Source organism: Ictidomys tridecemlineatus, chromosome 1 (assembly GCF_052094955.1).
Source record: "Ictidomys tridecemlineatus isolate mIctTri1 chromosome 1, mIctTri1.hap1, whole genome shotgun sequence".
NCBI lineage: Eukaryota > Metazoa > Chordata > Mammalia > Rodentia > Sciuridae > Ictidomys > Ictidomys tridecemlineatus.
This window is the reverse complement of record NC_135477.1, coordinates 247,524,861-247,551,544: the sequence shown is the minus strand read 5'-3', so window position 1 is coordinate 247,551,544 and position 26,684 is coordinate 247,524,861. Positions and strand designations below refer to the sequence as shown.

Here is a 26,684-nt window from a genome sequence, read left to right as displayed (position 1 = left end):
GGAACCTCTGATTCCTAATGTCTTATTCTGCTAGCAGTCCATGTGCTAAAATTTTGCTTGTGACAGGCCAGGAATTCTTGAGGTTGCTTTAGAAAGCAAACTTATTATTTGGAACCTGTTATCCCCATTAATTTTTCCCCCTATTTCTTATTGGTGCATAGCTGTACACAATGGTGGGATCTGTTGTTACATATTCATACATGCATATAATTTTGCCCATATTATTCCTGAGTATTTCCCCTTTCCCTTCTCTCCTCTATCCCGCTTCCATTAATTCTTACATATCCGGTAATCTTCTTGTGTTGTTTTTGCTTCTTTGTATTTGTTTTTGGACAAGAGGTTACAAATGCAATAGCACTTATTGGAATTGGTCATGGGACTATCGATTTCAAAACTAAATAGAATTTTATTTTTTTAAGTACAGGCTCTAGGGGCTGGGGCTCAGCAGTAGAGCGCTCGCTTAGCATGTACGAGGCACTGGGTTCGATCCTCATCACCATATAAAAATAAATATATAAAATAAAGATGTAAAAAAAAAGACTGATTTAAAACCCAAACCTGCTGCAACAGGATAGCTTGACAGCAGGGTGCTGAAACAGTATTTAACAAGTTCCACGATAAGACTCTTCGGCATAATGAAATTTGGGATCAAATCATTTGCCTCTAAATAGCTACTGTTCAACAACCACTTTGACTTTCCCTTTGGATGCTAAGCTCCAGTCCCTTCAAGGCCAGTTCCTGCCGGAGCGCTGTTAGCGACCTCTCACAGCAAGAGCCAGCGTCAGCCAAGAGCCTCCAGCCCGCAAAGCGGAGGAATCGGTGAAACTGGTCTCTCCCGAATCGAGATCTCAGTCCCAATCCGTCACTACACGCGCGCCGGCAGCGCTGAGTCGGTGCAGGTGCCCCGGGCCGGCCGGCCCACTCGGCAGATTCTCCGGCCTACAACCGGAACCCACAGTGTGGCACCGGATCTGATAAGGACACGAGGCCGGCCGCAGCTAAAATTCCAAGGCTTTCACTACAAACAGTCCCCAGCTCGGAGGCGGGTCCAACAGAGACACGCCCATCCCATGCTAGTTAGCAGAGAGCCTCGCCGGTCTGACGGGCGCGGAAACCTGATTGGCTCTGCCTGCTTCTGTGCATCCTCTTGACCCCACCCACAGCGCGCCAACTGCGGCGACGGAAGCTTGAAAGCAGTGCACTGCGTCCCGCAGGAAGTAGTTCCTTGGACGGAAGCTTCTGAGGGCCATCTAGCGGAAGTGCCTTCTCTTCCGGTCTCTTTGGATTCGGCGGCCGACGCGAGATGGTGAGTTTGTAATGCTCTCCGAATCGTTTTCCATCCTCGTCCTCTGTGCTGCACTAACTTTGTATTTATGGGGGATCGGTAAGGCTCTGAGTAAGGGGAGCTGGTGAGCATGAAAGAGGCATGCGATGGCTGACAAGAACCAGAAGAAGGGCTTTTGACAGAGGGACTGACACCGCAGTTGTGGAGCTGGCGCTGCTTTATGTCTTTCCCTTCTCTTAGGCCTTTGGGGGAGTTCACATAACGTTGCTGTTGGGTAGGAGCTAACGGAAGAAGTTTGGGAGCAGAGGAATTTGTGGTGGTGGTACCTAGCAGGAGTTCTCAGGCTTTGGTCTGATAACATATAAATAAATGAATAAAATAAATGTCTATCAACAACTAAAAAAATATTTTATTAAAAAAATGTTAAGTTTCCTAGAAAACGTCGTAATGCATATAGAAATTGTCAGATTTCGGATTTGTTTATCCTTATAATCTCCAGACGAAGGGAACGTCATCCTTCGGGAAGCGTCGTAATAAGACGCACACATTGTGCCGCCGCTGTGGCTCTAAGGCCTACCACCTTCAGAAGTCGACCTGTGGCAAATGTGGCTATCCTGCCAAGCGCAAGAGAAAGTGTAAGTCAAATGTTATTCAAGCTGTTTTGTTTTGCACTGCATCCAAGTAAGAGTGTAGCTTTAAGCTTTTATTTGGTGCACAATACAGAACTGTTGAATTCTGTATGTTGTTGAAATGGCATGAAACTCAAAAGTACTCTTAAAAAAATTGGTCGACAGTCAGGGGAAAACAATTTGCCGTTTTTTGTTTTAGATAACTGGAGTGCCAAGGCTAAAAGACGAAATACCACCGGGACTGGTAGAATGAGGCACCTAAAAATTGTATACCGCAGATTCAGGTACAGTTTTACCATTTCAATATAATTGGTACTGAGAGCTTGAATAAGAACCAACACGGTTGCTTATGTAAGATTATTCTACTCTGGTGTAAGAAAGAATAAGATATTCGGAGCTTTCCCCCCCCCTTTTTTTGCTATTCACTTGACATCAGTTGATCTAAATAGTGTTAATCCTGCAGTAAAAAATATGGAGCGTTTTTCTAAGCTAGACTACCTGAAACGATGCTATTTATAAGGCATACCTAGGTTCTGTATAATTGGAATCAAAGTTTGTCCTGACAATACTGAAGGTGTGGGGTCAGGCTTACTTGATTTAAACTTCATGTTTGTGGTGTTGGCCAGTTTGCTATGTAGAAAGATGCCTTCCAGTCTTGTAATCAAAGTCTGGGCCTTAGAATTTCTTTAAAATGCAGATTACAGGCCCACCTGAGACTTAGCTGAGAATCTGGATTTTATAACAATAACTTGTAAGGCCAGTTAAAGGATTTAACTGATATCCAAAAGTGTTGTAGGCTTCACATGAACACCTTCTCTTACTATACCCTGTTTCAGCAAATCTATTGATGTTTAGGGATGGAAAAGTCTTTGTTATGGGAGTTACTCTATATAAAATGAATTTTGTAGAATACCTGGCCTCTATTCACTTAATACTCGGGGTCTCAAAGGTCACAAGACGATTTTAATTTTTAGGTTTCATAAGCATCTTTAGTTGTATTCGTGAAACCTTTTTGAATCTTTTTGCACTTGAAGTCATACAATTATGTGGACTTGATACTGAGCAGTTTGCTAGTATAAGAGCTAAGACCACGAATTGAAGACAGATTTTTAAGCTTGCTTGCTAAAGGGGCATTTGTAGTTTCTTTGCTTGGTTAGGTATGAATGTGTATAAAGTTGAAATAGAAAACTGTTTTACAAAACTTCTACTGTTCAACCTGCTCATTATTTTTCTTTGACTAAGGGAAAGTTAAGATCTATTCCTAGACATAAGGAACCGTTTTTTACAAATAACTTTGGATCCCTTAGTAGAAAAGTACTGACCAAGTGACCAGAATAGCCCAAAAAAAAAGTTATTGAGCCTTTATTAAAATTAAAGTCAACTATAATCCAAAGTTGATACCTTAAGCAGAGTGAAATAAATAAAACAAGCTTATCGGTGATGTTGTACAAATAAATGTCTGAACATATGAATGCAATAATGATTTCAGCATTTAACTGAGATAAGCTCATTAAAATTTGTTTAGCAAAAATTAGAAGGTATTTATTGAATTGTTGAAGTAACTGTTCTTGTCTTTAACATGGTGCAGGCATGGATTCCGTGAAGGAACAACTCCTAAACCCAAGAGGGCAGCTGTTGCAGCCTCCAGTTCATCTTGAGAGTTCCAACAATTAGCCACCCAATAAATGTACTGGTTTTTAAAAATGTGTCTGGTGTGCTAAAAATGTATCTGGTTTCTAAGAACTAGGTTTGTAGGATTGAAGAATTACCTAGGCTTGGGGAATGGGGTGAACTTATCAGATTTACATGTTAAGAATGTTTTGGCAATCTAAATTGTGTGTAGTAGCATATAATTTGGTAGATATGGGGTGTGGTTGACAGTCATAGAAGCCTTGGAGTTCCCATGTGGAGAAGGGTAAGGTTGATTAATTCTGTTTGGGAGATGGTAATTATACTCCTAGCAACTGTAAAGATTGCTTGGCGCCTAGCATGAAGCCCATGTAGGAACTGAGTGAAAAGTTAATGCAATTTGCTGGGTGTGAGATAACTTGGAAAGAATGTTATAGGATTAATAGCATCTGTAAGGCTTTTTATGCAAATGGATTAAGAGGTAATTCCTGAGATTTGAGGCCTTGTGCTGTGATGTGTGACTACCTGGTAGATGTTGGTCCCACACCCCCTTGTGTAGTTCTTGAGATGATGTGCATAGGTTGTATAAAAACATGCTACTTTATATATGGGACTTTGGTGCCCATTGGGACTTCTAGTAACAAATCCTCACAGATGAGGGACAACTGTACTAAGTCCTGCCTTAGTTTGCTTCCTAATTTATCCCTTGGAACTCAGATTGGGGGGAGTGCTAGGGATTGAGCCCGGGCCTTGTGCATGTGAGGCAAGCACTGTACCAACTGAGTGAGCTATGTCCCCAGCCCTAGAACTCTTTTTAACACTGACTTGTACGGAGCCTTTGCTCAATTAAAATCACTGTTGGGCTTTCTCCCAGTGTATGGTACTACTATAGAGTGGTTTTATTAATTATCAAAACAGCAATTTTTACTACATTTTGGTTTGATAGAACTAAATTCAATCTTAGGATCTTTATATTATAATCAGTCTTTCAGTATTACTAATCATTGGTTTCTGAGTGATGAATAAGCCCATTAAAATAGTTTTAAAAGTTCAATGTGGAATTTGACGGTGAAGCAAATGGGCACTGTACTAGAAGTATGAAGTTGAATACAGAGAACAAAAAAGTCAGCATAAAAAATATGGTGAGATGGCAGTGACATGATGCATTAAGAAATACTATGTATTATCAGGTATAAGAAAGGTGAGTTTACCTCTTGTTTGTGGTGAGTGGGTATTTGCACAGTAGGTAGATTTCCATCAGAAATTACTCTGGTAATTCCCAGGAAGCTCAAAAAGTGAAACAGTTGTAATTACAGACCAAAGAAGAAGCAATGGGAAAGAGATTGAATTATAGTTTGGAATTTTCATGTCCTGAGTATCATAGCTAAGGTTTGCATTGGATATATCCACCAAAAAGTGTCAAGCAATCTGCATATGTTATATTTGAACCAGGAGCCAGTATACCTGACAAATGTTATTAGCTCCTGAGTTTTAATATTGAGCAGCAATGAGTTTACATTTCTTGGGCAGAGGGCTCCTGAAACCCAGATGGGTGTCAAGTGGTGATTGAAATGCGACCTCAGGAACAGTGTCTTGGCCCTTTCCATCCTTGTTACTGTGTACATAATGTGTGAATTTCATGCATTTCATTTGTTTGATAAGAATTGGATATTGAGTAAACATCATTTTAGGCCTTGGAATATTTATTTAATAGAACATTTGGGAAATGCCTCTATTACATCAATCTTTTTTTTTTTTTTAAGGAGAGAGAGAGAAAGCATTTTTAATATTTATTTTTTAGTTCTCGGTGGACACAACATCTTTGTTGGTATGTGGTGCTGAGGATTGAACCCGGGCCGCACACATGCCAGGCGAGCACGCTACCGCTTGAGCCACATCCCCAGCCCCTACATCAATCTTTCAAATAAATACAAATGCCAAGGAGATAGAATGAGTGATTATTAGCCTGCATAGATTGCAAGTTGGCAATTAAAGACAATGAAGTTTGGCATGTAAGGGTTTCAGAAGAAGCAAAGTGTAAGAACCCTGACTTGCAGGTATAGTAAGTACAGTCCAGCTTGCCTCTTTATATTCTTTCTGTGCACTTAAAATTTGAACAACCCTGTGTACTGTAATATTCAATTTTCAAGTGGAAATATTGTAGATGTAGATCCGGATTATAGTCTCTTGCACTTAGTAATAAGGTTTGTTATTTCCAGGAAGGAAAAAGGAAGCAGGGAGGGAGGAGTTGAATGACTTTGCATATTTGAACTCTTGGAGAAGTAGCCAGTCAGCAACTATGTGGTTGTTCAGGTCAGGATATTCTGCATTGGAAAGAAGAAAATCCAGAAGGGAAAATAGTTCAAAGAGTTTAAAAGCAAAAAAAATTTGAATAGTAGCTGTGATTATCATGACTAAGACAATAGCGGTGAAGCTGGTGGTTGGGTCAAGAGTATGTCTAGTCTACATCTGAAGTGAATCAAAGGGAATAGCCTAACTTTCAAGCCCTTATTTAAAGGACATAGGAGTGTTTAGGTTTCTGATGAGGGCAAGAAATTGGTCAGCACATTCACTGAGGTAATATGAAATGGAGATAAAGGAAAATATTAAGATTGGGTTTTGCTAAGATGCTGGAAGGAAGGGCCTGAGAAGCAGTGGAGTAAATCGGTGGCAATTCAGACAGCCAGGGCTAGAGATCTGCTTGGAAGTTACACATTTGTGTGTGAAGGGGAACTGATTTGGGGAAAGAGGTGATAAGATCTGGCAGGCACTTAGAATAATGAGAAAGGGAACCAGTTGATTGAACTTCAGTAATCATCCTTGATTCAGTAATGATTGAAACCATTTAAGAATATACAAGCTCCAAGAAAATTTAGAGAAGCTTTAAGATTTAGGGAGATCTCTATCAGACAAAAAACGAATTAGGCAGACTGGGTGGTACCTACCTGTAATCCCAGTGACTCAGGAGACTGAAGCAGGAGGATTGCAGGTTCAAAGCCAGCCTCTGCAATGGTGAGGTGCTAAGCAACTCAGTGAGACATTGTCTCTAAAATAAAATGCAGAAAAGGACTGGGGAAGTGGCTCGATGGTCAAGTACCCTTGAGTTCAATCCCTAGTATCCTCCCCGCCTCCCCCCAAAATAATAATTAGGTTATTCATTTGTGTGATGCCCGTACGTGCCAAACCACGTTTGAGATAGGTTGGGAGTGAAAACAGACATAGCCTCTGCCCTCCCGAAATTGAGAGTTTTCTAGTGGTTGCAGAATTAATTGATGGAGAAACTAGGAGAAAGGCAAGTTCCACGTGTCAAGAAAGGAGATTTGGGGACTGGTATACAGTGCTTGCCTAATCTGCACTAGGCCTTGGGTTCAATCCCCAGCACCACCAAAATAAAGGAAAAGTCATATGTGATTGAGACCAGAGAAGATAAATTTTAAGGAAGGGGGGTGGCAGATGGGCTGGATGACAACTTGGATTTGGCAATATTTTATATTTGTTTTTACTAACCACATACCTAATATTCCAAAAGCTTAATTAAGAAGGCAGGAGCCAGGTTGTAAGGGGTATAGGGGAGTCTGGACACTGAGGAATGAGTTTAAAAAACAAAAGTAGGCCAGCTTGGCCAACTTAACAAGACCCAGTCTCAAAAAGCTCAGTAGTAGAGCATTCCTGGATTTAACCACCAGTATCAAAGTAAAAATTAAAAAACCCTTTTAGGGCTATCTAGATATTCTACATTTCATTGACTATATAGTACACCTTCATGAGGCAAATGTCTTTAGCCACCTATGTGTCAGAACCTGTTCTTAAGCCAGGAGATAGACAACAGATCTTGGTCTGATAGAGATTTCAGTCATGTGTGCATGTAGTGTGTGTGTGTAGAGGGGTGGTTACAAATAAGACAGTGACAAGTGTGTAAAGACAAAAAGTGGTAGTTTCCTAGTTTTTAAGGTTGGATTCAACACTTAACATGTGATAGATGATGAGGGTGGGGGACCATTTTTAGAAAGGGGTAAGCTGAATGATAAGCAACCACTCAAATAAGATGCAAGACTAGCCACTCAGTGTCCTGGGTTATTTGCAAGTCACCCTTTTAAGTTTTGACTAATACAGGGCTGGAAATAAAACATTTCAACCGACCATGATAGAGTTGTTTATTATTATTATTATTACTATCTGGAAGTGATTGGAAATAAAAACGTTCAACTAATCATAATAAAGTTTTTTTTTTTTTAATCTGGGAGTGAAAAAAAGAAATTGGATCAGGTCCTATCTTAATTTTTACTTAATCTTAGCTCACTTCTGTATTTGGGCTTGCTTAAAAGCTAGAAGCTGACAGTGAAAGTGGTGTGAGTCCTCTGATTGGCTCTTTCCCTGTACAACTTCTTTGGGCTCTTGAGCTATAATTTCGTTTCTCAATGAGATAAAAGGACAGATGGGGTTAAAGAGTTGAGGGGTGAAGAGATGGAATAGTTCTTTCTTTATTGGGTGATGACTTCATAAACCCTGGACCCAGCAGATAAATTGACCTTGGAGGGTCCCTGTTGAGTTACATTTCCTGTAATTCCCTTGAGCTTGGGGGATCCATCTCAATTCAATAGTTTTTTGTAATTCCTTCCTAGCCCCTTTTTCCTATCCTCTTTATTCTGAGTTTTTCTGTTTTTTTATTACCTCTGGGGGTCCTTTTGGTAGGACCAAAATTATTTCATGCTGGCTCTTCCTTCTAAATGGTCCATGTTGTTGCTGAAGAAATTTGGAAGTGCAGGGAGATCTCATGGCAGCAGCCTTCTTCTGACTCCCCATCAAAGTAACTGCAGAAAGCAAAATTTCAAAATCTCTAAATGGCTCCCTTGAAGTTCCTTTTACTAGATTGAGAGGTAGAAAGCAATACCACCACTACCATCCCGGCCTTGTTTCTAAGAAGGTGGGATTAAGCAAAATTTTTTTTTTAATTTTTATTTTGTTTATTTATTTTCATGTGGTGCTGAAGATCGAACCCAGCGCCTCACATGTGCAAGGCAAGCGCTTTACCTCTGAGCCACAACCCCAGCCCCAAATTCTCTTCAAAGAAATTTCACTGGTTTCTTCCTTGGACCTCTTCTATACCTTGATTTGCTGAGGATTTTAAAAGTTGTGACCAGTTCCTGTGTGTCTCTGTGTGCACATGTGTGAGCACACACACACAAGTGAATATTTTGGTAGTTTCCCAAAGCAGGAACATTCTCTAGTGACATTATTTATGTAGTTCTGCAAATAAACATCTAGCCAATGTAAAAAGTGTTTTGCTTTAAAAATCTTTAATAAAATGATTTGAATTCCTGAGTGGTGTTACAGATAATATTAATCCTTTAGGGAAATTTTCTTAGACAACTAGGAAATATGTAAAGTGGAAAAAAAAATCAGAAAAACAGTTATACTAGCAGAAAAGTCCAGGTTTCTCAAGTTAAGTCAGGTGTTAGAGGTGGCTGAGGAGGAATGTCCTGGTGGCAAATGGTATTTGAGAAACTACCATCTTGAGAGAATGGATAGAAGGCAAAATAGTATATGTTCAGCCAGTGGACAGACATAAAATAGAAACTATTTATGGTCCCTGTGTCACAGGGAAGCAGTCTTCAGAAAAGCAGCTTCCCAAGGGAAGAGAGAGGAAACAGGAAGCCTCAGAGACAAATATTGTTCCAGCAGGGTTGAAGGGAGAGAGAAATATCTGGGAACATACCCCTATGAATAGCGCAGCATGGCACAGTGTTTTTAGAAATGCAAGAAACTTGAGATGGCATAATAATAATATTACTTTTATTTTGGAGAAAAAACTCTGGCAAAGAGATATTTGTTACAAGATATATATATATATATTTGTCTATTAATAAAGATTCTGACAATAGTAAGTTGGAATTCTCCCCTTTTAATTAATAAAGATTATTTTGTGTATGAAATATTACTTTTGCACCAAATCAGCCTTCATTAAATATAATCTGTACTCATCCATGGCCTGAATGTGAAATTACAATACTAATCATAAGAGACCATTCACATATACAAATTTAGCACACATAATTTTATATACTTACATGATTTTATATAATGTAATTTATTATCTACAAGAAAATAACGAATCATTTTCCAGTAATTCTGGTCAGCAAATCTGCCCTTTCTTGATCCCTTCCCACAAAAAAAGTTCTAAGAGACTAGAGTATGCAGTAAAATGCTCAAAAGGGGCTGGGGATGTGGCTGGGTTGGGGATGTGGCTCAAGCGGTAGCGCGCTCGCCTGGCATGCATGCGGCCCAGGTTCAATCCTCAGCACTACATACAAAGGAAGATGTTGTGTCCGCCGAGAACTAAGAATAAATAAATATTAAAATTCTCTGTCCCCCCCCCTCTCTCTCTCTAAAAAAAAAAAATGCTCAAAAGTTTTAAAATTTTTCAATGGTTTTAAAGTTTTAACTTATGAGTAAATTTCATATTCATCAGAGACATCACTTTTTTTAGAGAGAGAATTTTTTTAATATTTATTTTTCAGTTTTTGGTGGACACAGCATCTTTATTTTATTTTATGTGGTGCTGAGGATGGAACCCAGCGCCCCGTGCATGCCAGGTGAGCGCGCTACCGCTTGAGCCACATCCCCAGCCCGAGACATCACTTTGATCTTGGATTTCAATCATTAGAAATAGATTTCTGTTTATAAGTTTTTCAGTCTCAGGTGTTTTGTTATAGCAACCAATGGACTAAAAGTTCTGTCAGATTGAACCTAAGTAAAACGTGTTCACTAAAATAAATGTCTTCCTTGGACAATTGGTAGACAATCATTGTCTAATAGAAATAAAATAATGAGGCACAAATGCAAGCCATATGTTCTCAAATTTTCTAAAATTTGAAAACTAATTCTAATAGTAAAACTGACTCTAATATATTTTACTTAATCCCATATATCTAATATTTTGCCATATAATCAGCATAAAAATTATTAAGTATCTTACATTCTTTCATATTAAGTCTTCAAAGTATAGTGTGTATTTTAATATTTTCAACACATCTCGGTTTGGACTAGCCACATTTGAAGTGCTTAATAGCTACATGTGACTCGTTGCTGCCCTATGGGGTAATGCAAATCTTGATAATAACAAGGTGAGTGTTTTGAGGCTGTTTGATCATTCAATAAAGTTTTCTTCAACAAAAAATAATGCTGTATTCACCATGTTAGTTCATAAATAAAACTAAAACACAAGTTACTTAGATCATTTAATTAACTAAGCCCAGTTTCTTACCTATAGAACGGAGAAGTTGTACCAACTTCATGAAACACATTTATAGCAAAATATTACTATGAAAATTAAGTGAGATGGTGTATATAAGATGCTCAGTACAGTGTCTGACCCATGGTAAGAGTTGGATCATTGTCATTTGTATATAGGTATCTCTGGATGATAAATATCATTTTGATAATGACAGTATGACAGAACCCTATAAGACTATGTAACTTGATGAATTCTATATCATCAGTAGTCTAGGCTCTGTTCTGTAGACGCTCATCTTGTTAGGCTCAAAAATTTGATTTGATCAGAACCATGAGAGTGGTTCATCTTTCAGGTGAAGCTCATATTAACCAAATCCCCAAAACATATTAAAGAAACTTATTTTTTTAACAACATTCTATCTATGATTGTAAATAGAATGCTGTTTATGTGCCAGACACTGATTTAGGATTGGAGGTATGTCAGTGAATCAAAAGGGGAAGGAAGAGAGGGAAGTGGTCATGAATAAGTCTACATCATGTTTAAAACAAAAATACAGTCAATTCTTGTTATTCAACTAGAGTTTGGTTAACTAGCTGAGGAGTATCTCTGGCTGAGGTTCAGTGGCTACTTAGTTAAAAGGTGAATTTTTGAGATGGCTACTACATAATTCTCAGGGTCATCCTTCTTTCATTTACTTAACTTTTACTACCACACTATGTACTTCACCTGTCTCTATGGCTCATCAGCAAACTGGTGAATCCATTACCAGGTCATCAAGAATTGTTTGAAAATTAATTTCTCAATTGATCAAAAATATAACTCAAACAGGAAGAATGTACCTTCTGGTGGCCTGATAAACTTTTTCTCTTTAACTCAGAAAGTGTATCTTGATTTTGTTTTCTTAAGGAAACACCTTCCTATAGCTACTATAAACTTATCAAAGAGGAACTGTTTGCTTTAACACTGCTAGAAGGCTAAAGAACACCACTTAAGATAGACCTGGTGCCTTAGAACACAGTCAAGCATAAACTAGTTAATTCTATAATAAGGCTGATATAGTAGTTCTGGACCTGAAACTGGGGAAAAAAAATTTGGAAAGCATTAAACTAGCATCCTCGATTTTATATATATCTTCTTGTATTAGTGTTCTCTAGAAGAACAGAATCAACAGGAAGTATGATGATGAGAAAAAGGGGATTTATTAGATTGGCTTATACAACCAGAAGCTGGGTGGATAGTCCATAATAGCTTTCTTTCTGCAAGCTGCAGAGCTGGAAGAACCAGTAGTTGTGCAGAACATATTGACACCTCAGAACAAAAGGGATCAACATGCTACCCCAGTCTGAGACTGAAGTCTTCTGGAAACTATCTGGAGAATCACTGGCAGAGTCTGCTTTGGAAGAGTGATGGAATGAGAATTTGATAGCCTCAGTGATTGCAGCAGCAATCCAGAACACATTCAAGAAGAATTGAGCTTCTAAATATAGAATCATGTCATGGCAAATAGGGATAGTTTGAATTCTTTTCCTATCCCTTGTATCTGCTGCTGCTTCTTTGTTTTTCCAACTTTTATTCCATCCAAGCCTCCACCCTATTGGATGGTGCTGCCCACACTTAGGGAGGGTCTCCACTTCAGTTCACTTTTCCACATGCTCATCATTCCTAGATACACCCTCATTGACACACATAGAAGCCTCTTGATCTTCAGCCTCTCTTAATTCAATCAAGTTGACAATTCAAATAAACCATTACAATCCCTACATAAGCATTATAACATGGGCACCAAGTTATATGCCCCTGGGAATTTGTTTTTGCCTTGTTTGTATCAGGAAAGTTAAAAATAACTAAATCCCCTTAGAAGTTGAGTTAAATAAATTATCCTTACAATGGCACATACTTACAATGGAATAGTAATGCAACTGTTAAAACAGAAAACAACAACAACAAAAAAGAAATAAGGCTTTACTGTAAAGCTACAGAAGCCACGGTAGTATAGTATTGGTGAAATAGACATAAATAAGTCAGTGGAATACAGGAGAGGCAAGAAATAGGCTTGCACATATATGGTTGATGGATTTTTAACAAAGATGCTGAGGGAATTCACAGTTACATTGTGGGATTTTTAGAGGGTAATTACGTTATGAGGGTGAAGCTCTTAAGAATGGACTTAATGCCCTTATAAGAGGCCCCAGAGAGCTGCCTTACCCCTTCCACCATGTGAAGACACACATCAAGAAGGCATTAATTATGAATCAGAAAACAAGTCCTTACCAGATGCTGAAGCACCTTGATATCGCATCTCCCAGCCTTCAGAACTATAAGCAATAAATTTCTGTTGTTTATAATTCACCTAGTTTATAGTGTTTTATTGCTGCAACCCCAGCTCACAGCAGCTAATAGACTAAGCATGGTTCCCCATATAAACTATTCACAGATATCGGTAGATTTACTGGCTAGTACACACATGCCTATTTCATTGCTGTTTTAGCAGAGAAGGTGTGGAAACAATGATATTCCAGAAGCAATGACACACATAGCGCCAAATCTTGTTTTCTACTACCAATCTAATAAAAGTAACCAGGACTCCTTGAAGAAATGGTTAATTCTAAGACTAAGGCAGGAAATCACAAGATGAGCCTGAAATGTCATCTTACAGATGTAAAAAAGTGAAAGTAGGGCTGGGGATGTAGCTCAGTGGTAAAGTGTTTGCCTCACATATGTGAGGCACTGGGTTTGATCCCCAGCACCACGTTAAAAATAAATGAAGATACTGTGTGTTCATCTACAACTAAAAAAAAAAAAAAGATTTTTTAAAAAGAAAAAACCAAAGAGTTAAAAAGAAAAAGTGAAAGTAAAAAACTCTGTTAAACAGTTGGGCATGTTGGCACTTGCCCAGTCAATTCATTCAAACTAGAATGGACTTATTAAGTTACAGATCTCATAATCTTAAAATCCCAGCTACTCAAGAGGCTCAGGCAGGGGGTCTCTTTGCAGCTACAGTATGGCCAGACAAGCATTTAGAAAGTCTCTTCCACTTTTTGACTGAGTATTGGTCGAAAGGAGTGGAGCTGAAACCGTAACCATATATTTCTGGAAGCATTATGCTTCCAGAAATATATCAGGAAAAAGTATTGCAAGCAACAGTAGTAGCTTTGGGAACTGGCTCTACAGGAGATAGCCAGTTATTGTGAAAGTTGGAGATAACTTTCTTCTCCCAGAGTATGGAGGCACCAAAGTAGTTCTAGATGTCAAGGATTATTTAGAAATGGTGACATTCTTGGAAAGTATGTAGATTTAAACAAATCACTGTTGAAATGGCATCCTGTGAAACTATTATTCCACTGAAGTTTTGAAATCTTTCCATATCTCTTTTATAATAAACTGATGATAATCTAATAATATCCACTGTCTCAAAAATATAGTTTACCTGTACTTGTGAAAACATTTCCAAATAAAATATGTAAATGAAAAAAAAAAATAAGAGGCTCAGGCAGGAGGATGGAAAGTTTGCAACTAGCCTGGGCAATTAACTTATTGAGACAATGTCTCAAGTAAAAAGAGATGGGGGTGTGGCTCAGAGTGCTTGCCTAGCATATGTAAGGTCCTGAGTTAGAGCCCCAGTACCTCCTCCCACATATACATATGTACACAAAGTGTTGAACAATAAAAAGCTATGTTTTTTAAAAAAAATTTTTTAGGGACTAGCGACATAGTTCAGTTGGTAGAGTGCTTGCATTGCATGCACAAGGTCCTGGGCTCAATCCCTAGCACTGCAATAAATAAATAAATAAATAATATTTTGTTGATGGATCTTTATTTTATTTATTTTTATTTGGTGCTAAGGATTGAACCCAGGGCCTCACACATGCTAGGCAAGTACTCTACCACTGTTGGTAGAGAATACCAAAGAGATACAGGAGTCAACTGAAAGAGCACCTCTATTAGTCAGCTTTGTGTCACTGTGACCAGAATTCCTGACAAGGACAACTTAGAGAAGGGAAAGTTTATTTTGGCTCATGATTCCAGAGGTTTAGTCCAAGATCTGCTGAGTCCATTTTTCTGGGCCCAAGGTGAGGCAGAACACCATGGCAGAAGAGTGTGGTAAAGCACAGCTCTGCTCATGGCACAGAGGAAGTAGAGAGAGAGAAGGAGGAAAAGAGAAAAAGCTGCAGGGAAGAATCCCTTCCAGGTCATGCCCCCAGTGACTCACCCTCTCCAGCCTATAGTTACCACCTAGTCAGTTCATTTAAACTAGGATGGATTTATTGTTTCAGATCTTATAATCTTAATCATTTTATCTCTGAATATTCCTGCTTTTAACAAAGGAGCTTTGTGGGGCACATCTCATATTCAAATCATAAGAGCACCCAATAACCAAAACTGGAACAATGTGAGCAATAAATAAGGTAGTATTGAATTATAACCCAATGCATAAATGTACATTGCTGAGGGCCATTGCCAAGTAGGAATGACGCATCGAAATTTCCTTGCCAGCTTACCCCATGTTAAATGGACTTGTCTTGGAAATTCGCTGTGACATTGCATGTGTGTTTCAGAAAGGTGACCCTGCTCAAGGACCAGGGTGGATCCAGGTTTAGGGTGTATCGTGCAGGTTTTAGGAAGTATCTGCTCCTTGGGTTTAGGGCGTTCCTGGTTTAGAGGGCGGTTCCAGGTTTAAGGTTATTCCTGCTGGGAATAGGGCGTATCCTGATGTCTGAGTTCCCGTTGAGTTCTCGTGGAATTCAGAAAGTATTTGGGACGTGAATTGGATTTCCCCGCAGAACTTGGATTTCCCCAGAACGTGTTTGTAGAGGGCTGGTGTGAGTTCAGGAATAAAGAGTTGCTGTTTGAATCTACAATGCTGTGAGTGGCTCGTGATCTTGTGCCCAGCCAGACTGCAGCAGTACATGAATCCAGATTGCTATAAATAAATGATTGATTGAATAAATAAATAGATGGGAGAAAAGAGAGATTCCCCATGAAGAATTTCAAATAATTTATGTAGATATTTCATCTAAAAGAGAGGGAGTATAAGTCTTTAATCCCTAAGTATTGAGCATCCTTCCAAAGACTAAAAAATGAAAAATAGAGTAACTTTTTTCATATAAAATCCTGATGATGACAGAAAATGTACCTTTAATATGATGTGATGAAAGTGAACCATTATCTCTCTCTTCCTTCCTCAAAACTGTAACACCAGTCTAACATGAGAAAAATATCAAAGGTTTTCCAATAGAGAGACAGCCTAAGAGACACCTGAACAATGTACCACAATGCCATCAAGGGCAATCAAAAACAAGAAATGTGAGCAGTGGTGCACACCTGTAATCCCAGTAGCTGAGGGGGCTGAGATAGGAGGATTGTGAGTTCAAAGCCAGCCTCAGCAACAGCAAGGCACTAAGCAACTCAGTGAGATCCCGTCTCTAAATAAAACACAAAATAGGGCTAGGAATGTGGCTCAGTGGTCGAGTGCCCCTGAGTTCAATCCCTGGTACCCCCCCCACCCCAGTTCTATTTATTGAATGTTTCTACTTCAGAAATGTTTTACCTTTCTGACTTTCTTACCTCTATTAAAATAGATGAATTCTAAATCTGTCTCTCTACTTCAAATTAGAAATACCAAAATCAATCCACCATTTCCACCCATAACCACATCCCTCTCTTGGCATTTTTATTTCTGTTTTTAAAGTACTTACTCTTAACATAAAGTATTTATGTTTATAATGTACTTTACAGTTTTTCAGAGAGCTATTATAATCCATTATTTCATTTGCTCTCTTCCATAACCCACAGAGGTGGACAGGTAGAAACATCTCCATTTTATGGAAAGGGAAATAATAAGTGGTTTGCCCACTAGTGAGTGGTAGAACTGCCTTGAAGTTCAGGTTTCTCAACTCTAGTTGGGAAGATAAACAAGAAATGTCCAAGAAACTGTTAGCTCTAGGAAGTGACTATAGAGAAATGGCAATTGTCATAGTTTGGGCTGCTGTGATATTGTGACTTAAAATGTATTTAATGAAAATATTTTGTTTCAGCCTCTGGTTTCTGGCACACAGTTCCTAAAACCTTTGTTGAAAGGGGCACTAAGAGAATATTTTTGTCTAATATTTGGTTTTTGACCCCTTTTCTTGACATAATGTTCTTAAGATTTTTGCAATTTTCTGAATGATAAGAGCATCTTTTGTTCTAATGATGGACTCATGGTTCTCCTCAAGTTAGAGGCTGATTACCAAGGGAACCAATCAGGTAATTAGAGGATTGTCACAGTTCACCCTACTCCAACCTCTGGGGAGGGGAAAGGAACTAAAAGTTGACTGTCAATGACAAATGATGTAATCCCTAGTGCCTATGTAATGAAGCCTACATTAAAAACTCAAAAGGACAGGATTTGGATTGCTGAACACTGTGAGGTTCCTAGTTGGTGTTGTTCCTGGAGAGGGTTTGGAGCTCTGTACCTCTTCCTCCATACTTACCATGTGCTTCTCTTCCATCTTTTGTAATAGCCTTTATAATTAACTGGTAAATGTAAATAAACTGTTTTCCTTGGTTCTTTGAGCTTCTCTAGCAAACTAAATGAACCAGAAGAAGGGGTCATGGTTCCCATAATCCCAATTTATAGCTGATTGAAGCACAAACCTCAGGTTTGTGACTGTTATCTGAAGGAGCTGGCCAGTCCTGTGAAACTGAACTCTTAACTTACAGAATCTGACTTTACTTCCAGGGAAGGTGTCAGAATTGAGAATTATAAGACACCTAGTTGGTGTCTACTGGAGAATTTGGTGTCAAAAGAATTGTGATTGGTTGTGGGGACAAATGTATGGAGTACTGCATACATGGCATAAGGGCGTCTGAGTGGCAGGCCACTTCCCTCGTGCTAGGAGTGTGAGCAGAAGGCTGCTTACCCAGTAGGCACAGCCCTGGGTGTGAGGCCATGTGTTGCAGTCCCGGTGCTTATTCCATGGCCCACTCCTCGATTGGTGGCTGCAAGGGCAGTTAGCAGAATTGCATTGGTGGCTGCCTGTAATCTGCCTCGCTACTGCCTGAGTATATATACACTGTAAATGCACAATAAAATCAAACCTGCTTCCTGCTTGGTCTTTGGAGGTCTTGATTAGGGACTCTGTAGCCACACTCCCTCTACCCTGTTCTATGGACCTCCTTGCTGGACGAGACAGAGCCCATGCAATTGTTGGTATGTGAAAGAACAACAACAACAACAAAAAGTTTGTTTTTCCTATCTAATTCAGCTGCTATAACAGAATACCATAAGTTGGAAGACTTATAAACAACAGAAATCAACAGAAACTTATTTATACTTCTGGAGGATGGGATTCTGATACCAGGATGCCAACACTGTTTGGTTCTGGTGAGGAGGGACCCTTCTAGGTTGCAGACCACAATCCAAATTTAACAAACTCAGCTGTCTATGGACTAAGATTTCTGAAACCATGAGACCCAAATAAACTTTTCCTTGTCTCAAAGTGTTCTTGTCAGTTCTATTGGTTACAGTGGTGAAACAGCTGACTAAGGCAACCCAAAGGCATTCTCCTAGTGACCAAACTGCTCCAACCACATCCTTCCTGCCTACAACTAACACCCATTAATCCATTCAAATTATCAGTCCATTAATGGATCAATCCACTGATCAGGTATGGCTCTCATAATCTAATTATTTCACCTCTGAATAGTTCTGCATTTTCTCACACATGAGTTTTCAGAGGACACTTCATATCTAAACCATAACAAACCCTCATTCCCTAAAAATCCCATTAAAAACCTGGAAGGTTTTCACAACAATCTTTGTGCTTTGCTAATTCCATCTTCTAAATAAGTCTTTGAGTTTTTCTTTTTCACACATGGTGTCTGCCTCATAATTTTTTTTCTAGGTGACTACAAATCTCTTTTTTGTCACTGCTTTGGTTTTAGTGTTCCCATCTGTCTTCCATAATAAAAACTCAGAGTTTTAATTTTTTTCTTTAAATTTTTTTTTTTTTTTTTTTTTTTTTTAGTTCTCGGCGGACACAACATCTTTGTTGGTATGTGGTGCTGAGGATCGAACCCGGGCCGCACGCATGCCAGGCGAGCGCGCTACCGCTTGAGCCACATCCCCAGCCCCTTAATTTTTTTCTTAAAAGCTATTTTTTTGGGGGGTGATGGTGGTGCTGGGATTGAACCCAGGGCCTTGTGTATGCAAGGCAAGCCCTCTACCAACTGAGCTATATTCCCAGCTCTAAAAGTTAATTTTTTTGACTGTAATATATGCATAAAGTTACAGAGAGATATATAGAGAAAAGTAGTCTGCCCCTTACACTGGACTGACTGACTTCCTTCCTTCTCTCTCTCTCTCTCTCTCTTTCTTTCTTTCTTTCACTGGGGATGGAACTCAGGGCTTGCCCATGGTAGGCAAGCACTTTATCACTGAACTACTCATCTATGTCCCCAGCATGTGCCTGACTCTTAGTCACCTAGTTCTTCCCCAACACACCACAGCTGTCAATTTCTTAGGAAAAAAATATATTTCTAAAACGCATCTAATTCTCATTTTCCCATGACTCATCACCCTCTACAAGATAATGTCCAACTGAGAAGCACATATGAGGCCTTTTAGGATTCAGTCCAGTTTACCTCTAATTTCTTTAGTCTTTCTGTATCCAGATTCTATCCTCTTTACCACTAACTCTTCTTGGACTGTCTAAGGTTTATTTCTCTCAATAACTTTGCATATGCTCTTTCCCCTCCTCAAGAGGCCTTCCCCCATGCCACCCCCTTTTTAAAAAATATTTATTTTTTAGTTATAGGTGGACACAATGTCTGTATTTTATATTTATTTGGTGCTGAGGATCGAACCCAGTGCCTCATGCATGCTAGGCGAGCGCTCAGCCTCCCATGCCACCCTTTTGAGTATAAAACATTGTCTCTCTTGGGCTGGGGATGTGTCTCTTCATATTCCCCCCAATAATATTCATGTACAAGCCTCGACAGACCTCTGTGGATAAAGGCAATATCCTCCTCTCATGAGGCCCTTTAGAAACACATACTTATTTTCATTATATTACCATCACAGTTTTATTTGCCACTAGAAGGCAGAAACTGTGATCCTTTATTTTTGAGAGTCCTTTGTGCAGTAAACTGTCCAATATATAGTTTGTGTTTAGTAAATGTAGGAATATTAGCTACAATGTGATGTCAGTTAAGCTAAGGAAACATTAGTCTTAACTATTAGTAGTGTAGTAGTACATAGAATTTTTAGTTCTGGCCAACATATTTAGAGATGGGTACTGAAAAAGTGTAAAACCTACTGGTAGTTTTGAGTCTAGTAACACTTAAGAAGAAAAGTGTAAGAGGCACTTAGAAGCACTGAAGAACTAGAGAGGAAGCAGCTGTCAACTACCCAACTCCTCTTTGAGACCGGACATCTCTACCACAGTGTTGGATCATCCTGGTATTTCTTCATCAGTGTTGCACTTATTTGCACTAATAAAAAGCTGAAGTACTTAGTTTTGCAAACAGTTTTACTTTCCCCCTCTTTTAAAATAAAGTGGATTCAGGTTACTTTTATAATGTAACTACTGTCCACTTATATTCCAATATACTTTGCTGAGGTAGGGGTAAAGTTACAACAGATAGGTCAGAAAGCTGGGTATAAGCCACTGTCTAACATATCTTTGGTTCCACCCTGGAGAAATGTTGAGCCATGTGAATAATATTTATCCTGGTTGGGGTCAGGGAAATACAGAGAATGGCCATTGTAAACCTTTCTTCAAGGTAGGCATCAAGCCTTTCTTTTCTTTCTTTCTTTTTTTTGAAAATAAAGTTTTAAAAATTTCATAATGTCTGGTAGTAAACAAACACTTGAAGAAAAGTGAAGTTTGGGGGATGGGTTTATGGAAGAATGAAAGAGTGAAAAAATGTGATAAAAATTTTAAAAATAGGAATGAAGGAAAGAAAAAGCAAAGGAATAGAGGAAACTTATGTTACTTCTTGCAACCTGTTAATTGGACACAGGTTTTACTCAACATTAAAAAAAATCCTCAAAACATCAAGCAGTTAAAGTTGCTTAAATTGAGACTGTGGAAAACCAGATAAGATAATCTCTAAGTTCCTATGCAACATTTTGATCTGTGATTCTAGGCTTTTTATTTCTTCAGCAATCTTTAATTATATTTGTGAGAGAAATATATCTGACAATAACACAAAACAGCAACAAATAGATGCTTCTGGAAAAAAATGTATTGTTACTTTTTCAAGTCTTCATAGTTTCATGAACAGATTGGCAAATGGATATGCCAAGTTCAGTTTCAGTTTGCCCTTATGCAAGAAACTTAATTTAATTAGCACAGAACTGAGGTATTTTGTGGTAATTTAAAATTATTTTTTAGGTTAAAAAATAGCAGAAACTTCCTGGTTAAATTCTAAACATGATGCAAGTTCTCTATAACTTAAGATGCTATTTCCGATGGGGAGGGGATGAAATTAAGGTTTCTTAGATCCCAAAATAGAATCCAGAGATAACTGGATTTACAGTTAGTGATCCCAAAAGAGATGGGTGTGGTGACATGTATGCTTGTACTCCTAGCAAGGATCATAAAGTTTGAAGCCAGCCTCAGAAACTTAGTGAGACCCTGTCTCAAAATTCAATAAAAAGGGCCGCGGATATATCTCAGTGGTAAAGATCCCCTGGGTTCAATAACCAGTAGGAAGAAAGAAAGAGAAGGAGAAGAAGAAGCCTCAGCTACCGAAAGTCACAAGGTAAACAGGTAAAGATGAAGAAGCCAGTAACTTCTCTTGCCTGCCATTCAATGTATCATAATCAAAGATTTCTTAACTTTCTACCTTCCAAAATAAGTGCAATCCATAATACATTAGGAATTTGGGATTATTCAAGGCTAGGTGATGCTGTTGTCTGCTAATGTGGTGCAATTCTAAGCTCAAAGACAAGGACTTTTGTTTCCCCTGCAACACTTTCCTTGGAATCAGACAGTGCTTAATGTGTTATTTTGGTTTCATAAACAAAAAAAGAGGGAACAACCAGGGAACTAGATAGTTTTCATTGGGAATAAAAATGATATTTTTGGTCTTTTATTTTTTTCATCCTCATTCATGAAGAGTGCGATTTTTTTTTGCCCACGAGCCTGGAAAACCTGAGAACATATAAACTTTTTTTTTTTTTTGATGACACACTTGAGTAGAATTGAATAACAAACTCACTTGAAAACTACTACAAATAATCATACTTTACTTTCCCTGTAACATGTTATGGTTCCATTTATAAACAGTAGACTTATTCTGACTCACTGCAGGTACAATAAATATTTGCCAGTCTGGCCGATGTAACTATAAGCCTTTTTAGTGCAGTGAAAGTATATGTCATAGATATCTAACATTATTAATTCCTCTACATTATAAGTACTGGATAACATCCCCCTTCCCACATACACATTCATCCCCAGCCTCCTCCTTGCAACAGAGAATTTCGAAATTTCAGGACATCATCCAGAGGAAAAGACCACCAAGACGGTGCCCAGCAGAAACTTTCTGGCTCAACAGTAAAAATAGAGTAGCGGGAGGGAAATGGTCAAGACACAAGTGGAAATTCCTTGTGGCTTCTAGATTTCATCGGAGAAGAAAAGAGAATGAGCACCAGGGTTAGAACGCAGTGGCAGGGCGGTGTCCCCTGCCATGTCTCAATTCACGCCGCTCTAGTAACCAGCAATATCCGCATCACGGAGCCGTCTTGCCCAGTGCTCATTTTCCCCTCGGAAAGATGTACCCCGACCCCAGACGCGGGAGTGGTCATTAGGGGAGACCATCGCGGGCAGAGGCTCCGTCGGTGAAGAAGGGAGCGGGGATGCCACCCTTCTCACTCTAGGAGCCCCCCCCCGCCGCGCGCGCAGGTGGGAGCGTGCGGCCGCGAAAGGGATGCGGGGCGAGATGGGAGCGCCGCCGCCTCTCCCGGCGCCCGCCGCCCGCCCCGCCAGGGGGAGCGTCTGCGCCCGACGGCCGGCTGCGGGGCCTGGGCGGGCGGCGCAGGGCGGCGGCCCAGCTCCGCGGCTGCCCTCCCGCGTCCCCACCCCCTCCCCGCCCGCCCCCGGCGCGGCCCTACCCACCCCCTCCGCCCCCTCCCGCGGCGCCATGCGCAGACTCAGTTCCTGGAGAAAGATGGCGACAGCCGAGAAGCAGAAACACGACGGGCGGGTGAAGATCGGCCACTACATCCTGGGAGACACGCTGGGCGTCGGCACCTTCGGCAAAGTGAAGGGTGAGGACCCCCGGGGCCCGGCTGGGTCCCGGCCCGGAGCCGGGCGACTTCCTCTTCTCGCACCTCTTCATCCTCCCCCGCGCTCGGCGTGGCTCGCCTCCGAGCTGGGCAGCCCCTGTCCCGGCTCCGACCGGGGCGCAGCCCGCGGCGTGCGGCCCCGGGACCCGGTGGGGGCGGGTGGGGGTCGGTCGCCATGGCGACGGAGCGGCGGCTGGAGGGGCTGGCGAGTGGCGGCGGCGGCGGCGATGCCTCCAGGTGCGAACTTTCCCGGGCGCGCTCCGCAAGCTGTGGCGGGCGCCGGGGTGTCGGCGCCCAGCCCCAGAGGCGCCTTCTGTTCGCCGGGTGGTGCCCCCTTGGCTTCGGGCCAGCCCATCTCTGCCTCGGTCGCCCCACGGGGTGTCTGTATTTCCGTTCCCTCGAGGAGCTGACGACTTACCTGCCCCTGCCGTTAACTGAGTATGAAATGTTCTCCCCAACGTTAGGTCGCTGTGGGGTAGCCTACAGAATTATGTATGTTAAAAATAGCCATTTTGTCGGAAAGGACCCTGGATTCTCTTCAGAGCAAAGCAATGAATACACACTGGTCCTGTATTTGCTTTACGTGGTTTACATTCCGAAGGCAGACTCCAGTGCCTACAGTTTTTTAAACTATCAGGAATTTTTCAGTTAGTATGCCAAACCTGCTAGGTAGGAGAGTTATTGCTTCCAGATAGTAGTTATTAGTCTGTTAGTACAGTTCGTTTCCATTTGTTTTCAAAGGATATTATATCTTAACAAATAGTTTGACTGGACATCTATCCTTGGGTAACAGCACAGGTGTCCTGGAAATTATTCTCTAGTCTACCAATTCCGGCACAAAGAGTTTAATTGCAAACTTTGTAGTCCATACATATTTTTTTTTTTTAAAGAGAGAGTGAGAGAGGAGAGAGAGAGAGAGAGAGAGAGAGAGAGAGAGAGAGAATTTTTAATATTTATTTTTTTTTAGTTCTCGGCGGACACAACATCTTTGTTGGTATGTGGTGCTGAGGATCGAACCCGGGCCGCACGCATGCCAGGCGAGCGCGCTACCGCTTGAGCCACATCCCCAGCCCCCATATTTTTTTTTTCTTTAAAATATTTGGCTTTGTTATTAGGTATTGAGACTAAGGAAGTTTGGAACTGATAAAAATAATATATGCATTGGCTTTGGGGAAATGATCAGCTATGGTTTGTATATACTAAGCTCTTAGTATAACATTTGACTTGAAAGAAAAAACAATCTTTGTGAAAAATTTTACAGTGAACTGAACTTTGCTGTTCCAGAGCTAAATAAACATATTTCTGATGTTATTAAGGAATGGAAGAGGAGAACTTTTCCTTCTCTTGCTCTTCCTGAGTCATAGGACTGGAAAATTGCTCTGTACTTTATAGGGAAGCAGTTGCCTAAATTTTATGAAAATCACCAAAGCCGACAATGTTAGGAAGTAAGAAGCAAATGCCAGAATAGGGTAATAACAGTATTAGGGTTGGTCTGTATTAGGTCAGTAAGATGTTTCTGTGCTCTTGAAGTTTTAAATTTAGTTTTGATGATGGTATTTTTTTTTAATTGTTAGCAGTTGTAAACTGCAGAAGGTTACAACTAAGAAATGCTCATTAATGTTCCTAAAATAGTGAGAAGACAGACTTGATGCCTTCATCCCTTCCCAGAGTTCTGCTTGGATTATGGTGGTCATCATTCCCTTAATAATAGACCTGAGTGTAGTCAGGTCTGTTTTCATGTTTAGCACAGCATATAGGAAAGGAAAACATTTTTCTTTCTTTTTTTAGGAAAACATTTTTCATTTCTGAATTTGATCTATGATGTGTCTGTGACATTTTCTCTCCAGTGACTGCTCTTTCTTAAACTTTGTTTTCTCCACCTACACATTCCTCTCTGAAATACTACATTCTGTCAAAGTCAACAACCTCCTCAAATATTGAAAAGTCAATATTCCTCAATAAATCATAGACTTCATGGTCATGATTAAATTTGTTCATAAACATATTAGTTGATGTTCGTCAAAATCTTCAACTAGTTCATTTTTTTATGTTGTGAAATAGTTGGGATGCTTTCTGCCACCACTAATAGAAAATCCAATTCTCTGGTTCTTTCTTCATAACTAGGAAGCCCAACCTTTCTCTTGTGTTATTGGCTCATCCAGTCCCTCTGGCCATGTACCTATTGGCTTAAGCACCAGAAAGAGAATAGCATTACATTGGAGGAATATGGCTCACCCTTGGATGTGTGTGTGTGTGTGTGTGTGTGTGTGTGTGTGTGTGTAGGGTTATCTTTTTCTTAAGTACTTGAATAGTTTAGGGGGACAGGGTAAACAGAAAGAAATTGGTATTATTAAGGTTAGAGAAAGGAGGACATGGATGCTCAGTGAGCAGGAAAAAGTAGCCACTATAGTGGACACATTGGTAACTAATACCAGTGTTAATGTGACAAGAATTCTTATAATAATAGGATTAACCATATATTCCTATTGAGATAATTTAAATAGGTCAAGCTTTTGAAATTAGTTGTACACATTGGTAAACTTAAAGAAAAAGAATTGATAGAAGATATATGATGTTGATGTGCAGAAAAATTTGCAGTATGATACCCTATGGTTAAAGCAAATTTAATTTTTAGAGGATTAGGGCTATAAATTCATAGTGATTGTTTTGTTTTCTTTTATAGACTAAAAAAAAGTTCAGCTGTTTAATGGTAGCATTTTGAAAGTAGAGTTTGAACAGAAAACTAAGGTTAGTTTAGGATTATGCTTGAATTATTACCATTTTTAGGTGTCTTTTTAAATTTTTTTGGTACCACAGATTGAACCCAGCAGTGCTTAACCACTGAGAAACACCCCCTTTTTATTTTTTATTTTGAGATAGGGTCTCACTAAGTTGCTTAGGGCCTTGCTAAATTGCTGAGACTGACCTCAAACTTGGCCATCCTCCTGCCTTACCCTCAGGGGTTGTTGGGATTATAGGCATGTACCACCAAGCCCAACTCTCCTCCACATCCCTTTGATTATTAAGATTTTAGTGTCTACTTCTTTTTGGGGGTCTGTTCCCTATCTCCTTTGGTGGAGTAATTATTAAAAAATGGAATAAACAATGAGTCATGATACTGTTACATTAATATGGAAATTTTGGTAAGTTTTTCTAGAGAAGATGATCTCTTTTTTATTTATTATTTTAGTGGTGCTGGGGATGAAGAAGATGATCTCTTTAGTACGTTGGGTGTGTGATTGACAACTGAATTGTTTATACATGTAGCCTATTTATTAAATTGGTGAGTTTCTACATAAAACTGCAATTTCAGGTTCATAGGTAACTTCTCTATATGAATCACAGGAAAAATTTAAAAATCCCTTAAGTAAAAAAAAAAATCTATATGTGAATTATATATATACACACACACACACACACACACATACACACACAAACACATATATGTGCACAGTGTATATGTAGAGTGTGTGTGTGTGTATCAAACATGAGTGAATCTCAAAAGCAGATTGTAAAAGAACATGCAGATGAATGTGATTTATATAAATTTTAAGAACATGCACAACACTTACCCAGTGTTGGTGAGAGTTTAAATTGGTACCACCTCTATAGAGTGTGACAGCATTTACT

General features: G+C 39.7%; 2 protein-coding genes, 1 long non-coding RNA gene, 1 other non-coding gene and 1 pseudogene across 5 annotated transcripts in view; 4 read left to right on the top strand and 1 right to left on the bottom strand.

Moving 5' to 3' along the window:
* Positions 1-1,164: 1,164 nt before the first annotated feature.
* Positions 1,165-3,620, top strand: Rpl37 (ribosomal protein L37). The gene is made up of 4 exons (XM_078017883.1): positions 1,165-1,306; positions 1,785-1,920; positions 2,114-2,198; positions 3,503-3,620. The coding sequence occupies exons 1-4, from the start codon at positions 1,304-1,306 to the stop codon at positions 3,570-3,572; spliced, it is 294 nt and encodes a 97-aa protein (XP_077874009.1). The 5' UTR covers positions 1,165-1,303; the 3' UTR covers positions 3,573-3,620.
* Positions 3,343-3,422, top strand: LOC144367849 (small nucleolar RNA SNORD72). The gene has a single exon (XR_013427380.1). It is a non-coding gene; the product is annotated as a small nucleolar RNA SNORD72 (small nucleolar RNA).
* Positions 3,621-4,255: 635 nt separating the features above from the next.
* Positions 4,256-26,684, bottom strand: part of LOC144365605 (uncharacterized) — a 60,745-nt gene continuing 38,316 nt past the window's right edge. Inside the window, exons 3-4 of the long non-coding RNA XR_013424261.1 lie at positions 8,215-8,354; positions 4,256-6,589 (exon numbers count right to left, since the gene is read on the bottom strand). This is a non-coding gene — a long non-coding RNA (uncharacterized LOC144365605). The remainder of the gene's footprint in view (positions 6,590-8,214; positions 8,355-26,684) is intronic.
* LOC144365602 (10 kDa heat shock protein, mitochondrial pseudogene) lies at positions 9,866-16,503 on the top strand (annotated as a pseudogene).
* Prkaa1 (protein kinase AMP-activated catalytic subunit alpha 1) overlaps positions 22,880-26,684 on the top strand; it is a 37,911-nt gene continuing 34,106 nt past the window's right edge. For both annotated transcript variants that reach the window (XM_078017870.1, XM_078017869.1), the window contains exon 1: positions 22,880-23,036. In XM_078017870.1, the coding sequence (XP_077873996.1) occupies positions 22,910-23,036 (127 nt within the window). In that variant the 5' untranslated portion in view covers positions 22,880-22,909. The remainder of the gene's footprint in view (positions 23,037-26,684) is intronic.